This window comes from Lepidochelys kempii, chromosome 6 (genome assembly GCF_965140285.1).
Source record: "Lepidochelys kempii isolate rLepKem1 chromosome 6, rLepKem1.hap1, whole genome shotgun sequence".
In the NCBI taxonomy this organism is placed as follows: domain Eukaryota; kingdom Metazoa; phylum Chordata; order Testudines; family Cheloniidae; genus Lepidochelys; species Lepidochelys kempii.
The window spans coordinates 35123855-35136509 of record NC_136385.1 but is presented as its reverse complement, the minus strand read 5'-3'; the positions used below and the strand labels follow the sequence as shown (position 1 = coordinate 35136509).

The following is a 12655-nucleotide window of genomic DNA, read 5'->3' as shown; positions in this document are numbered from 1 at the left end:
CGATATTTTATTCAGCTTTTCCACTGTTTAAAACAATCACATGATTTTCTGAAAGCTCTATAAGGCCGAGCATTGTACGATACCTAGCTCGAGGAGTCTGAACTTGTAACTGTTGATCTATCACTGTTTATAATGTTCAGTACGCATCTTAAGATTTTTGCTTCTTTTTTTTTCTTTTCTTTTTTTTTTCTTTAAAAGTTTTGTTTATTACAACTGTTCCCAAGGCAATCTCCACTGACCTAACATGGGCCCTATGCTTGACTCACAGCCTGTGCAGACCAGATCAACTTACAGATACAAAATAAAAATTAATTAAATTTAACGCTTTCGGCCAAATAAAAAGTTTCAATGTAAAGTGGGAAATGAAATAATTGCCTGGTACAATAGCATCAAGGAGGAGAGAATTGCCAACATGTTTATTTTTAGCCTGTGAACAATGCTAGTTTTTATTGTACATTTCGCTCTTTCCTGTTCTATAGAGCAGTGTTTTCAAAATGATGTAGCTATAAATATTGTGTGGACAGAAAAGGAACATTTTTATATTTCTGAAATTCTGCCTAAGCAGGAAGCAAACGAAAATGAAGGCAACTAATAATATGCCCTTAAATAATTCTATCAGGACCAGATTCTGATTTCCTTACTCACACTGAGTATAATACCTTATGTCAGGAGTAAGATGTTACTCAATGGGACTTCAGTGGGTCTACCCCTGGAGTAAGTTGCTACTCAATGTAAGTAAAAGTGGCAAAATTTGGCCCTTAATTTTGTACCTCTTTCCTCCATTTGTTTCTTTGATTTAAAGGGATAGCATCATCTTGAAAATTACCATTGTTGCCAACTCTCACAACTTTATTGTAAGTCTCACAATATTTGATATTTTCTTAAAGCCTTAGCTCCTGGAATCATGTGATTATGGGAGAACCTCAACTTTCATTAAAAGAAAAAATTAGTTTCTAGCCCTTGTGGAGAAAAGCTTGAAAATGTGATTCCCAAAGACACAGAAACTAAAAGGCAAAAATAAATAAATAAATAAATAAAATAAAACAACTATCTTTTTAAAATGTCATGATTTTTAAGTCAGTCTCATGGTTTTAAGGGGCCTGACATAGGATTTTTGAAGTGGTGGGTTTGGCGATACTAGAGACTACTTGTGGAGTAAAGTACTACTCAACATGAGTAAAAGCAGCAGAATTTGTCCCTTTAATTTTGTACCTCTCTTTCCTCCTTTTTGTTTCTCCAGTGAAAGGGACTCTGTTAACTCGAAAATCATATTTCCACCTGAAAATTGTGTATCTCTTATTATAACAAGTATTACCCAAGGTGATCTGAACTGACTAAAATTGATCAGTGAGAAATTATTTGTTCCTCTGCTTGCTTTGTGCATTTGACAGCGCTTTGTGTGGAGTCAGTTTCAGTGTGATCTTGATGGTCAATTGCACCGGTTCCCAGAGCAACCTCATTTGGCCTTAATGTAACTGTTGTCACCAGCATGGTGACATCACTCTGATATGCTGCTCTATGGGGAGTTCACATCCATGCTCTTCCCCAGGCGTTGAAAAAAGGTGTTTACTACAAACAGCAAAACTGGTATGGGGGGCTCGCTGTCAGCCTGGGGTTCAGTCCGCTGCTGGCCGCAGGTCCCGGATACCAGTTGGGGGGGCTCTGCTGCTGGCCTGGGGTCCCAGCCGCCAGCCTGGGGCTCTGCTCCTGGCCTCAGCCCGGGGCTCTGGAGCCGCCCCCAGCTGTGGCCCTCTGGCCCCAGCCTGGGGTAGTGAGGGGTGCAGACAGGGCCAAGAGGGGGCGCAGCTCAGCATGGATCGCATGGATTCTTATTACTGGCACGTGAAACCTTAAATTAGAATAAATAAATGAAGGCTGAAGACTCGGCACATACTTCTGAAAGGTTGCCGACCCCTGGGTTAGATCCTCAGCTGGTGTAATTAGGCATTAAAGTCAATGGAACTACGCTGATTTACACTAGCTAAGGATCTGGCCCTGTACCGCAAAATATTTTACAGAATTGGAGTCAAATTATGTAGTCCTTAGTGGAGCAAACTATGTCCCTGATTCAGGAAGAGGCTTAAGCATGTGTCAGTGGGACAAAGCAGGTGTTTAAAGTTAGGCATATTCTTAAGGACCTCCGTGAATTGGGACCTAAGAATTTAGCTCAACTGAGGATCACAGAATCTGGCCGGAAGCAGTGCAGATACAGAGATAAACAGTAGCACACAGACCAAGAGAGAGAGATTACAAGGCATAGGGTCACATTTTCAAAAGCACCTAAGTAATTTATGAGCTTAAATCCCATTTTTATACAGTACTTTTAGCACTGTTGACAGTTTTACCCCTAGATAAAGGGGTTTTCAACTGAGACTGGAAATAGGATGGAGAATCACTGAGGAGGAGAGAGACAGGAAGGCAGTTCCAGACGGCAGAAGCTGCAGAGGACAAAGCTGTCATGCCAGTAGGGGTCAGATTATGTGGAGGGTCAGAAGGAAATAAATGAAGATACATAAAAGATTTCTAAAGAGAAAAATGTTTACACTCGCTGTTTGTTTGTCATCCAGGTGATAGTGTATTCTAATGTTTCACCTTCCTGGTTTCTTTTTTGCAGCTTGTACAAAGGATCAATTCTATCTATAGTGCAAAAAGAGGGAAAAAAAGATTGAAGAAGCTTTCAATGTCCAATATTGAGACAGCATCACTGCGAGGTATAACACAAATCTCTTGGTCTAATGAGACAATACGGTACTTTATCCATGTGAATGTTATAGGAGTTCGCAAAAAGAAAAGGAGGACTTGTGGCACCTTAGAGACTAACCAATTTATTTGAGCATGAGCTTTCGTGAGCTACAGCTCACTTCATCGTAGCTCATGAAAGCTCATGCTCAAATAAATTGGTTAGTCTCTAAGGTGCCACAAGTACTCCTTTTCTTTTTGCGAATACAGACTAACACGGCTGTTACTCTGAAACCTGTTATAGGAATTGTTATCCAGCCTTCTGCAGATATTCCCCTCTTTGATCCACAGTGTATATTTTTCTGTGATCTCCTACACTTGCTCTGTTTGTCATGTCCCATTGACATCAGTGGAAGTTCTGCGTCTTGGAAAGGGAAATATTGGATGGCTTAAAACTAACTCAGGCTCAGATCCCACACCAAGGTCTGTCCCACCAACACCAACCCCTGGCTAAACTCCTCGCTCTAGCCCCTTAGTCCTTAATTAACTTCTACGGGATTTTGCTTTTGTAGATGTTGTACAAAATTCACAGTCTTCTCCCTGCAATTCATTTGTGCTTTTTCCTGGCGCAAAATTGTGGACTTAATTCACTGTGTGCTCAAGATTACACCTGCAAAAACACTGGCCCAGTTAGCAAATCAGGCCCTAAATGTTTATATTTGCTAAGAGAAGTAGTTCAGAAAGTTTTCCATTCCGAGAATCTGTGTGAGAGTATGTGTGTACATGCAGATGTGTAAATGTGCATGTGTGTAGTTTGAGCATTGTGGAACTTTCATGTGAACACTGTTCAAAACTCCCTCTCAGATCAGGTCACATTTCACATGTTCTTCATGTACTATGCTCCATGTCCAGCCAGCTTGAGGTCTTGCACTAATGAAGCCCACAAGAGCCTCCCTAGAGTTCTTTGATGCCATGCAACCTCCTTTCAAAAAGCTGAGAACAAGTGGAAGCGCTCAAATCATTTTTCAGAATGATGCATCCACCCATGTAGTTTTACACAGGTGGGGATTCAGTGAAACAGGCTTTGCTGTAAAGGGATCTAAACCTTTGTGCTTTCAGCTAGGCTGTACCCTGAATCTCAAACATAAGAATAATTCTATTCCAATTAACAGTCTCCACAAATTGATCCTTTGAACCACTGATTTTGTGCAGTTTGAAACTCCAGCACAGAGTGTGTTGATCGCAGAGCTAAGCATTGCACCTTAGCCAAAAAATAAACATCTAAAAAAGTTGTTGTTTTGCCTTTAACATACATCTCTTTGTCTCTTTTGCAGATGAGAACAGTGAGAGTGAAAGTGACTCAGATGACAGGTTTAAAGGTGAGGGGTTAGTCCGTGTTAGCTTCCAGTCAGTCACACTTGCAGTCCCCATCAAAATAAATGCTCCTTTTATTGCATGATGTTCCTCTTCATGGGAGGACGTGAAATTTGATTTCCTCTTTGAAACCTGCTACCCCCACTACCTCCTGACTCCATTCACAAAGTTTGGAAATGCAGGATCATGAACATGGTATAAATATTGGAAATCAGGTGCATGGTGAACTGTGAGGGTCTAACTGATTTTAGGGGAAGGAGAAGCCATGAAACATGAGGAACCTGCTTTGGTAATGCCTGGTATGCTGGCATTTTCCTTTAAAGATGCACTTGCCTATGAGTGTGCACATGTATATGTCTGCAGACTCCAGATAGTAAAAACTAGTGTAAGCTGTGCATCAGGGAGACTAGCGTAGCATCTACATAAGAACGGCCATACTGGGTCAGACTAAAGATCCATCAAGCCCAGTATGCTGTCCTCTGACAGTGGCCAATGGCAGGTGCCCCAAAGGGAATGAACAGAACAGGTAATCATCAAGTGATCCATGCCCTGTCACCCAATCCCAGCTTCTGGCAAACAGAGGCTAAGGACACCATTCCTGCCCATCCTGGCCAATAGCCATTGATGGACCTATCTTCCATGAATCTATCTAGCTCCCTTTTGAACCCCGTTATAGTATTGGCCTTCACAACACCCTCTGGCAAGGAGTTCCAGAGGTTGACAGTGCGTTACATGCAGTACACTTGGCTCAAGCCTGAGGAATTACTCCTTCATTTTCGGGAGCACTGAAATTCAGACCAAACTATAAAAAGGAAGGAAAGCAGCAGGGTTCTTCCTCTGCACCAGAAATTGTTTCTATTGATTTTCTTTTTATTGATTTAAAATACCACACAATATTAATCACAGGGAAAAAGAAAACAGTAGTGCAGAACTGTGGCTCTGAGCTGGGGAGTGGAATGCACAGTTATGTGCATGTCTCTGTAATGGGCTGGAGCTGTTTTAGGTGCTATCAGTGTCCCGCTCTCTTCGGGAGAACTGAGCAGGCTGGTAGGGTTCTCTGAGAAAAGAGCATTCAATTCCAGGTGCTGGTGATGTGAGCATGCACTGTGTGGTTCCCTGTCATCCTGTTTAATTTTAGCCCGAAGTTTGGATACACTGTAACCTGCTTGCATGCCTAGAAGCCTCTGTGTAAAATGGAGACAGCATGTTAAACCTTACCGGTCACACTGCCCGTACAGAGCATGGGATACATTTCATAATGTGCCTGTATTATATCTTTCTAATTGAAGAAAAAGTGTCTTTGGATAGTAAATGGCTTGTGGAAACTATCCCCACTCTCTGAGTTATGTCAGGCTGAGTCCTGGCCCAGTTCCCATGGCCGAAAGAGGTGCATTAGTCCCATGGAAATGGGCTGTACATGGGAGTGAATGGCATGGGGAGAGAATCGCTTCTGTTCTCTGGGCAGCTGTCAGTGAGCTACCGCTGCCCTCAACAGCCTGATGCAAATCCTAGTCCTGACTCTCTCTACAGCGGAAACGGCACCACTTACTTGCACCCCAAGCTGTGGCTGGAGGAGAGAAAGGAGTGTCGGGGCTGGGCTCCTTCATTACTTGAGGGAGCATTTGGGTCTCACGGGGAAGTTGGGAGCTTCTCCCCTCGTTGTGGGGGATCATCAGTCTGATGGGTCATCTTAATAACTCATCAATATGGAGGCAGTTCTGCCTGTTGCGAAGACTGGGTTATGGGGTCACGGAGGCAGATGGAAGAGAATGGACATAGCCATGTCTTTTTGCACGCGTAGGGCCAGATTAGGTTGCCCATGTGCAAGGATCCTGGGGTGGAGAGGTGAGCGCGAGGATGCAGAGAGCCCTTTCCCACTTAATGTTTGTGCACAGGAGGCTGTAGTATGGCTGCTTGCATCGCCCAAGCAATTTGGGGGCTGTTGCTAACATGTTCGGATCAGAGCTGGGTGTGACCATGACTTCATCCCTGCCCTGCACATTAGCTAGTGTCAGAAGGGAGTCCCGTGGGGAACTCAAGCTCCGTTTCTAAATGCCTTGGGTACCCAGGAGCTTGTGCCACACAGCACTCATGGGGAAGGCACTGTGCCTTATATATTAGAGAGCCACGGTGTGTTTCTTCAGCATCGCTAGGTGCCCTACACACTGTTCCCTACAGGCCAGCAGACGCATAATTTGGTTCACGTTAAATTCCTTGGTGATAATCAGCAGCAGTGGGATAGAAACTACAGAAAATGTTGCAGGTACTCTGATGGGGGTTGTAGCATCAAGCTGTGGTCATTAAAGATTGACAGGCTGTGCTACTGGTCTTTCCTGATCTAGCCCAGGTCTGAGTCTGATCTGTTACCCTCACCAAGCCCCTTGCAGACATATACACAAGAACACAATTTAGCCCTTCACTCACTTACTTCCCTGGTCCTTCTCACATGAACAGAGAGCAACAATACCCGAAGTCCAAAGGTGCAAACAATTAGATGTTTATTGGGGTGAACTTCCAGCAAGCATGATTCCAGTTTCCTTCCTTAGTATCCCCCTTCCCAGCTCTAACACCACAGAGCCTTACATCTGTGTCCCTGTTCCCATTCCTGCCCTTAGCCAAACATGATTCCAATTTCCCCACCCCCATTCCCTGTTCCCATCCCCCCACCCACCTACTTCCTGATTGACTGCAGACTATATAGTAAAACTTGACTTCTGCTTTGCTATACCTTAACCAATCATTTTCCTGAAATTTAACTAACCAATCCTAACATATTGTAACATGATTATGTAACCAATTATATCCCACCACCTTAATTAGTTTACACCCAGCAAAATTAATTGTACAGCAGACAGGAACAATCACAGAACCAGACAGAGATTATACAAACAATAGCAAAGTGGGAACTACAATGACAAAACAATACAGAAGTGAGGATTTCACACCCCAGCTATTGATAAGTGAGTTCTTGCCAGACAGGATGCTATCAAACTAAGTTTCCTTTTACATTTTCTAGGCACTTCCCTTTCTCTGGAGGTGATAGGCACTATCAGGACAGGATTGTATTCCTAACAGCCCAATAGCACCTTATTTCAATGTGACTAGTTTGGAATGTGAGAATGTGACCGGTCACTTCCCAGCTTATGGCTGCCTCTGTTGCGGAGCCAAAGGCCTTAGCCTAAGAACAGGGCCTCAGATTGTTACAGTAAGAGAAGGACCTTACACTGGCAGACAGTGATATTGATTCTTTCTTTTATACCTCTATAACTAGCCAAGTGATAAGAATACACCTAAATTCTTAAGTATAGGCCTTTACAGACAGGCTTGAATATCTATATCCTAACAGCCCTATATGTATAGAACAAACCGAACTTTGGCAGTGTTAAAGTTCTATGAGTTGCAAATGATTCTACTAGCTTTGTGTTACATCATTTCAGTTCTTGCAGAAGGCTTTGATTTATGGGTGGAATTAATAGGAGAGAGCACAGCATGAACGTCTACTTTTAAAGGGGAACATGTTTGGACTAAGATCTTGACAAACATCAAGTCCTTTCTGAATGTCTGCGGCTTACACGTCAGTTCCAGGTAACAATCTTTCTTTCTTTGTAAATGCTAGCTCATACCCAGCGTCTCGTCCACATCCAGTCAATGCTGAAGAGGGCTCCTAGTTACCGCACCCTGGAATTGGAGCTGATTGAATGGCAGGAGCGAGAGCTGTTTGAGTATTTTGTGGTAGTGTCTCTGAAAAAGAAACCTTCTAAAAATACTTATCTCCCCGAAGTGACATATCAATTTCCCAAGGTAAAGCAACAATCTACCTTGTTTGTGGTTACCTATTTTCAATGCATTTAAGACGTTCTGGCCAAGATCAAGAAAAGGAGCACGTAATAGGAATCTGCTTTTAAGCTGGGTCAAGAGACCTGATCTCTGAATTTATCCAGAGCTTTCTGTTCTAAAATGCATCTTATGTTGAGAGCAGGGAGAAAGAGGCTCGGCTATTTCAGAAATGTTTTTCACATTCTATAGCATATCCTTTCCCAGCACTGAAGAGTTTGGCCTAATTGGGAGCACTTAGTTGCTGAGTTTTAATTTAGTTTCCAAATATTTCATAGACATTTTAACCAGGTCTGGCTGCACAGTATTAGGGTCTGATCCAAAGTCTATTGAAGTCAGTGGAAAGACTCTTAATGACCTCAGTGGGTTTTGGATCATACCCTGACAGCTGATGCTGACTTTGAGGTAGGTTTGCATTTTGAAGTGCTGAGATGCACTGGTTTCACAAGAATATCAGGTGACTCTGGGACAAAGTTGTTTCAGATGAATTTTTTAAAATGTTAGCCATGAGGATTAATTTTATTGTGGTAGCTCTTAGATTCCCCATCATGGATGATGGCCCCGTTCTGTTAGACACTGTACAAGAACAGAACAGGATGGTCCTTGCCCCAATGGGTTAATTAGGAAACCTATTGCTGAGACTGTTCATTACAAATGACTGACTTGCTCAAGCTGGAATCAAGTGAAATCTGATTTCATCCACCACAGCTTGAAAGGCCCACCAAGCAAGTGCGAGAAGCAGAGGAGCGTCTCAAAGCCATCCCACAATTCTGCTTTCCTGATGCCAAGGACTGGATCCCAGTATCAGAATACAACAGGTAAACCCTGAAGTGAGCTGTAGCTCACGAAAGCTCATGCTCAAATAAATTGGTTAGTCTCTAAGGTGCCACAAGTACTCCTTTCCTCCTGTATGTGTCTCCTGCTCAGTGTGGTTGGCGTGTACCTGTCAGAGTGACAGAAATGCCCTTGCCCACATAAGGAAGTAGCAGTTTTGAGTCTTGCCCATTTCACACTCAGGAAGCGGTATTTAATTTTTATTTTTTTTAAAGTTCCATAATATTTTTCCTTTTCCTTGTTTTGCCTGATTTACAAACCTGTGTTGTTGGGGGGAAGCAGTTGGAGGGTTTGTCACAATGCCAAGTCCAAATGCAGAAACAGATCTGTGAAAAAGCTGAAAGACAGAGGCTGATTCTCCTCTGTCTGGCACCATGTGTAGTCATTTACCCCTGGAAAAAGTGAGTGCCAGATGGATGTAAAACTCTGTGGGCCAGATCCTTTGCTGGCTTGAGTTGACATAGCACCATATGTTTCAGTGGAGCTACACCAATATACATCTGCTGAGGCTCTGGTCCTACCATGCTGGTTTGCACAGAGTTAAATGGCTACATGAGAGGCAAGTCAATGGAGAACCAAACCCACCTGCTCCTTTTCTCGCGACAGAAACCTCCAAAACTGTGTCAGTCTTATTTTCCTGCTTCCCCGGTTTGCAGAAGGATGGACAGAGATGAATCATCCAAAATATTGTATGGATTTTTAATGTGTGTGGAATGACATGTATGTCAGTGAAATCGGAGATTCTGTACAGTATGTCTTATATGTGCTTTTTGATTGTGATTTCACACCACATTAGCCTTGTGGCGGCACAACCTAAGTGAATTACCACAGCCAACAAGCAAGTATGTAACATTTCATTGGCTTGCATGGCTCATGCCACATAAGGGTACAGTAACAGTGGTGTGTTTGCTATAGCTTGGCTATGTTACTCAGTGCTCTGAAGTATACAGATTATGAGATATTAAAACCACTGAAGGAGCATTAGACCTCTGTATATTTTACTCGCTCCGGGTGAGTGGATAAGTAGAATTGTGCTATTCCCAGTTCAGAAGGGGTATGTGTACCCAGAGTAAGAAAATTGCTAGGGTTCTTGTTGTGCTTTATGAAGCCAAAGCAAAGCACTTTGAATGAAGGAGGAAAAAAGCTTAAATGTAAACTCAGATATGGGCTAAAACATTGGCCCGATTCTCATTTACACTGCCAGTGCAGCCTAAAGGGCCCTTAGTGCAAATAAGAATCAGATGCTATATGCTTTTGTAGTGGAATGGCCAGGTCCTCAAGTGCTGTGTGGACACTTTTGTGCTCTACTGCTGCTAGAATCCAGCCAGAGTGCTGACATGTCTCAACCATGGAGCGTTGCCCCAATGCAATGGAGATCTTCTGGTGTTCTAGAGCTGGTGTAGAGGTTCAGTACTACTCCTTGTGTTGGCCACCAGAATCACTGATGCCAGAGGAAAGAGGATGTGGTTGGGATATCTCTACAGTGCATGGATTCCCAGATCTGGTTTCAGATCCTTGGGACCATTTGAAATCAGCATAAGTCAGAGCAACCATACTTGGTGCACACGGGGTAACCCCAGGATCAAGGAGTGTGAAGGTGAGCTTAGTGTTCCCCCTAGTCTTGTGCTGGGTGCTCTTTGGCTGTAGGTGAGAAGCTAGCTCTGGTTCTGCAAACCTCTCCTATATACTTAGGGTTCAAAAGGGAACAATGTGGTAGAAATCCTACCACCTGCATAGCACCAAAAAACCCAGAACGACTAGTTTGAAAAAGCAGCAGCTGTCCGTTGATGCTGTGTCCATTTTGAAATACTTATCTATCTTGGAAGCACCTCAAGGCACTTCGTAATAATCTATCCACTAATTGAAAAGAAGACAAAACTAAAGCTGTATTCAAAGGGTAGATTAACACCTTTTCCTAGGAACTCACTACAGTCCTGCCACTGTAACAATAAAATCTGGGACAATCTTTATTACAGCGAGACCTTCTCTTTCATGCTGACTGGGGAAGATGGCAGCAGAAGGTTTGGTTACTGCAGAAGATTACTGGTAAGTACATCAACTTGAGCTCTTTCCAAGCAGAAAATTCAGTTGTCAGTCAACATTGCAGTGCATAGTTGTTAGCATGCCTTTTGCAGTCCAAAAGGAAAGCTGTTCCCAGAACTCTGAGAGTTGGAAAGATAACAAAGTCAAATACAACAAGAATTGTCAGAAACCTTTGTCTTAATGAAAGAGAGCCCAAATATTTCAAGAGGGTCACAAAACATTTTCCCCCTTCATTGGCACCTGGTTTCGGTTTCAACCAAAAGCAGAAATACCACACCACCACAAAGAAGGCTATTCTCGCGGTGTTTCTAACATGCCTAATTCTTTCACAGCCCTTTTCATTTCCTAGATGCTGTGCAAACATTAATTAATCAATCCTTAGCACCCGTGTGAGGGTTGTCACCCATTTCAGAATCAGGAAAATTGCAGTAGAGGAGTTAAGTGATTTGCCCGTGGGCACACAACAAACTAATGCAGTGCCATGACTAGAACTTGGGAGGCCCAGATTGTCAGCCTCCATTTCAGTCCTTTCACCCGTATTCATCACATAGTAATAGATTTAGAACTGCAAAGGAGGGGTTGTGGTTTTTTATCTTGGGCTGATTCTATGCTGACATGGATCCAGCATACTTTGGAGCAGCCTAGCCCTGTTTTGAGAACTTCAGTGGAATTTAATTGGCGCATAGGCCATTTGCTGGATTTCTGGACAAGAGTGAATTTCACTATCAGTGTTGCTGGGCTTGTGAGAGGAATAGTATAGAAGAAAGGGGCTTTCTTCACTGAGCCTCATCTCCCCTCCTAATGCACCCAAGCAGGGTAGGCATAATTTGGCCCTTAGTTAATAGAGACATTTTCTGATAGACATACTGAAATACGTGTGTGTCTGATCCTGTTCTTGCCGAGGTCTGTGTCAAAGCTCCTGTTGGTGCTGCTGGGAACAGCACTGGGCCCTGTATTTGTAAAAGTGTCAGGAACATTAATCCAAAAGCAATGCACTTGTCAGTTCTACTGGCAATATTTTCCAAGGATGGCACCTATATATCCCACCTTTTGGAGTGTAAAATACATGGGGAAGCACAATGAAATATAAATGAGAAGTGGAAATGTTTATGGCTATAAAAGGGCATGAGCCACAGTGAAACTAGGACAGGCTGGTATGGGAGAGGATGGCTGCGGGAGAGACTCAGAAGTTGAATACATGGGGCACCCAGAAGATATCTTTATGGGAACAAATAAACGAAATAAAGATGGAGGCCAGCAGTACAATTCAATTATTTTTCATATGTGCTACCACTTAAAAGTAAATATGTATATTTTCATAAGTTTAGCAAAGCCTTCTCAGAAAAAGTTGGCTAGAATTAAATTGTGGAAACTATTCAGTCCACAAAATAAAGGCTGTTTAAAACTACCAAATTTCTGGAAGTATCAACAAGTATTTAATCTTGCACAAATCTTACCATTGATTGTGGAAATCCAAGGCATTAGCTCCTGGTTTAGTTTGGGATTTGATGTGACCAAAATAAGATATATTGAGGAAAATGTAATTATCTTGCCAACAGACATTTAACCCAGTCATTTTACACACTTGTGCATTATGGGGAGAAATTTATAGACTTTACAAATTCATACAGAAAAAAATAAATATGAGATGATATTGAACGACATGCCCTTTCACCTACTTCAGGAGAGAAATCAGCATATTGGGAAAACTGGCAGAATAATGAGATAAGCAATCTGGAAGATATGTATGCTGACACTATATTTAAAGTATTTTATCATCTGAAGGACAAATAAAAGCTGCACAAAAAGTACTTTTGTAAATATTTGCAGACGAGCCACTGAATAAAATCAGTCATGAAAGATTCATGACTTTTTTTTTCCAAGAGTAAGC

The 12655-nt window shown here is 42.6% G+C and overlaps 1 protein-coding gene across 12 annotated transcripts in view; it reads left to right on the top strand.

The window, feature by feature from the left end:
* The window catches only part of DENND2B (DENN domain containing 2B), a 304168-nt gene that overhangs the window by 224534 nt on the left and 66979 nt on the right, over positions 1-12655 (top strand). For all 12 annotated transcript variants that reach the window (XM_073347509.2, XM_073347508.2, XM_073347517.1 and 9 more), the window contains 5 exons: positions 2615-2711; positions 4014-4058; positions 7670-7854; positions 8596-8705; positions 10698-10767. In XM_073347509.2, the coding sequence (XP_073203610.1) occupies positions 2615-2711; positions 4014-4058; positions 7670-7854; positions 8596-8705; positions 10698-10767 (507 nt within the window). The remainder of the gene's footprint in view (positions 1-2614; positions 2712-4013; positions 4059-7669; positions 7855-8595; positions 8706-10697; positions 10768-12655) is intronic.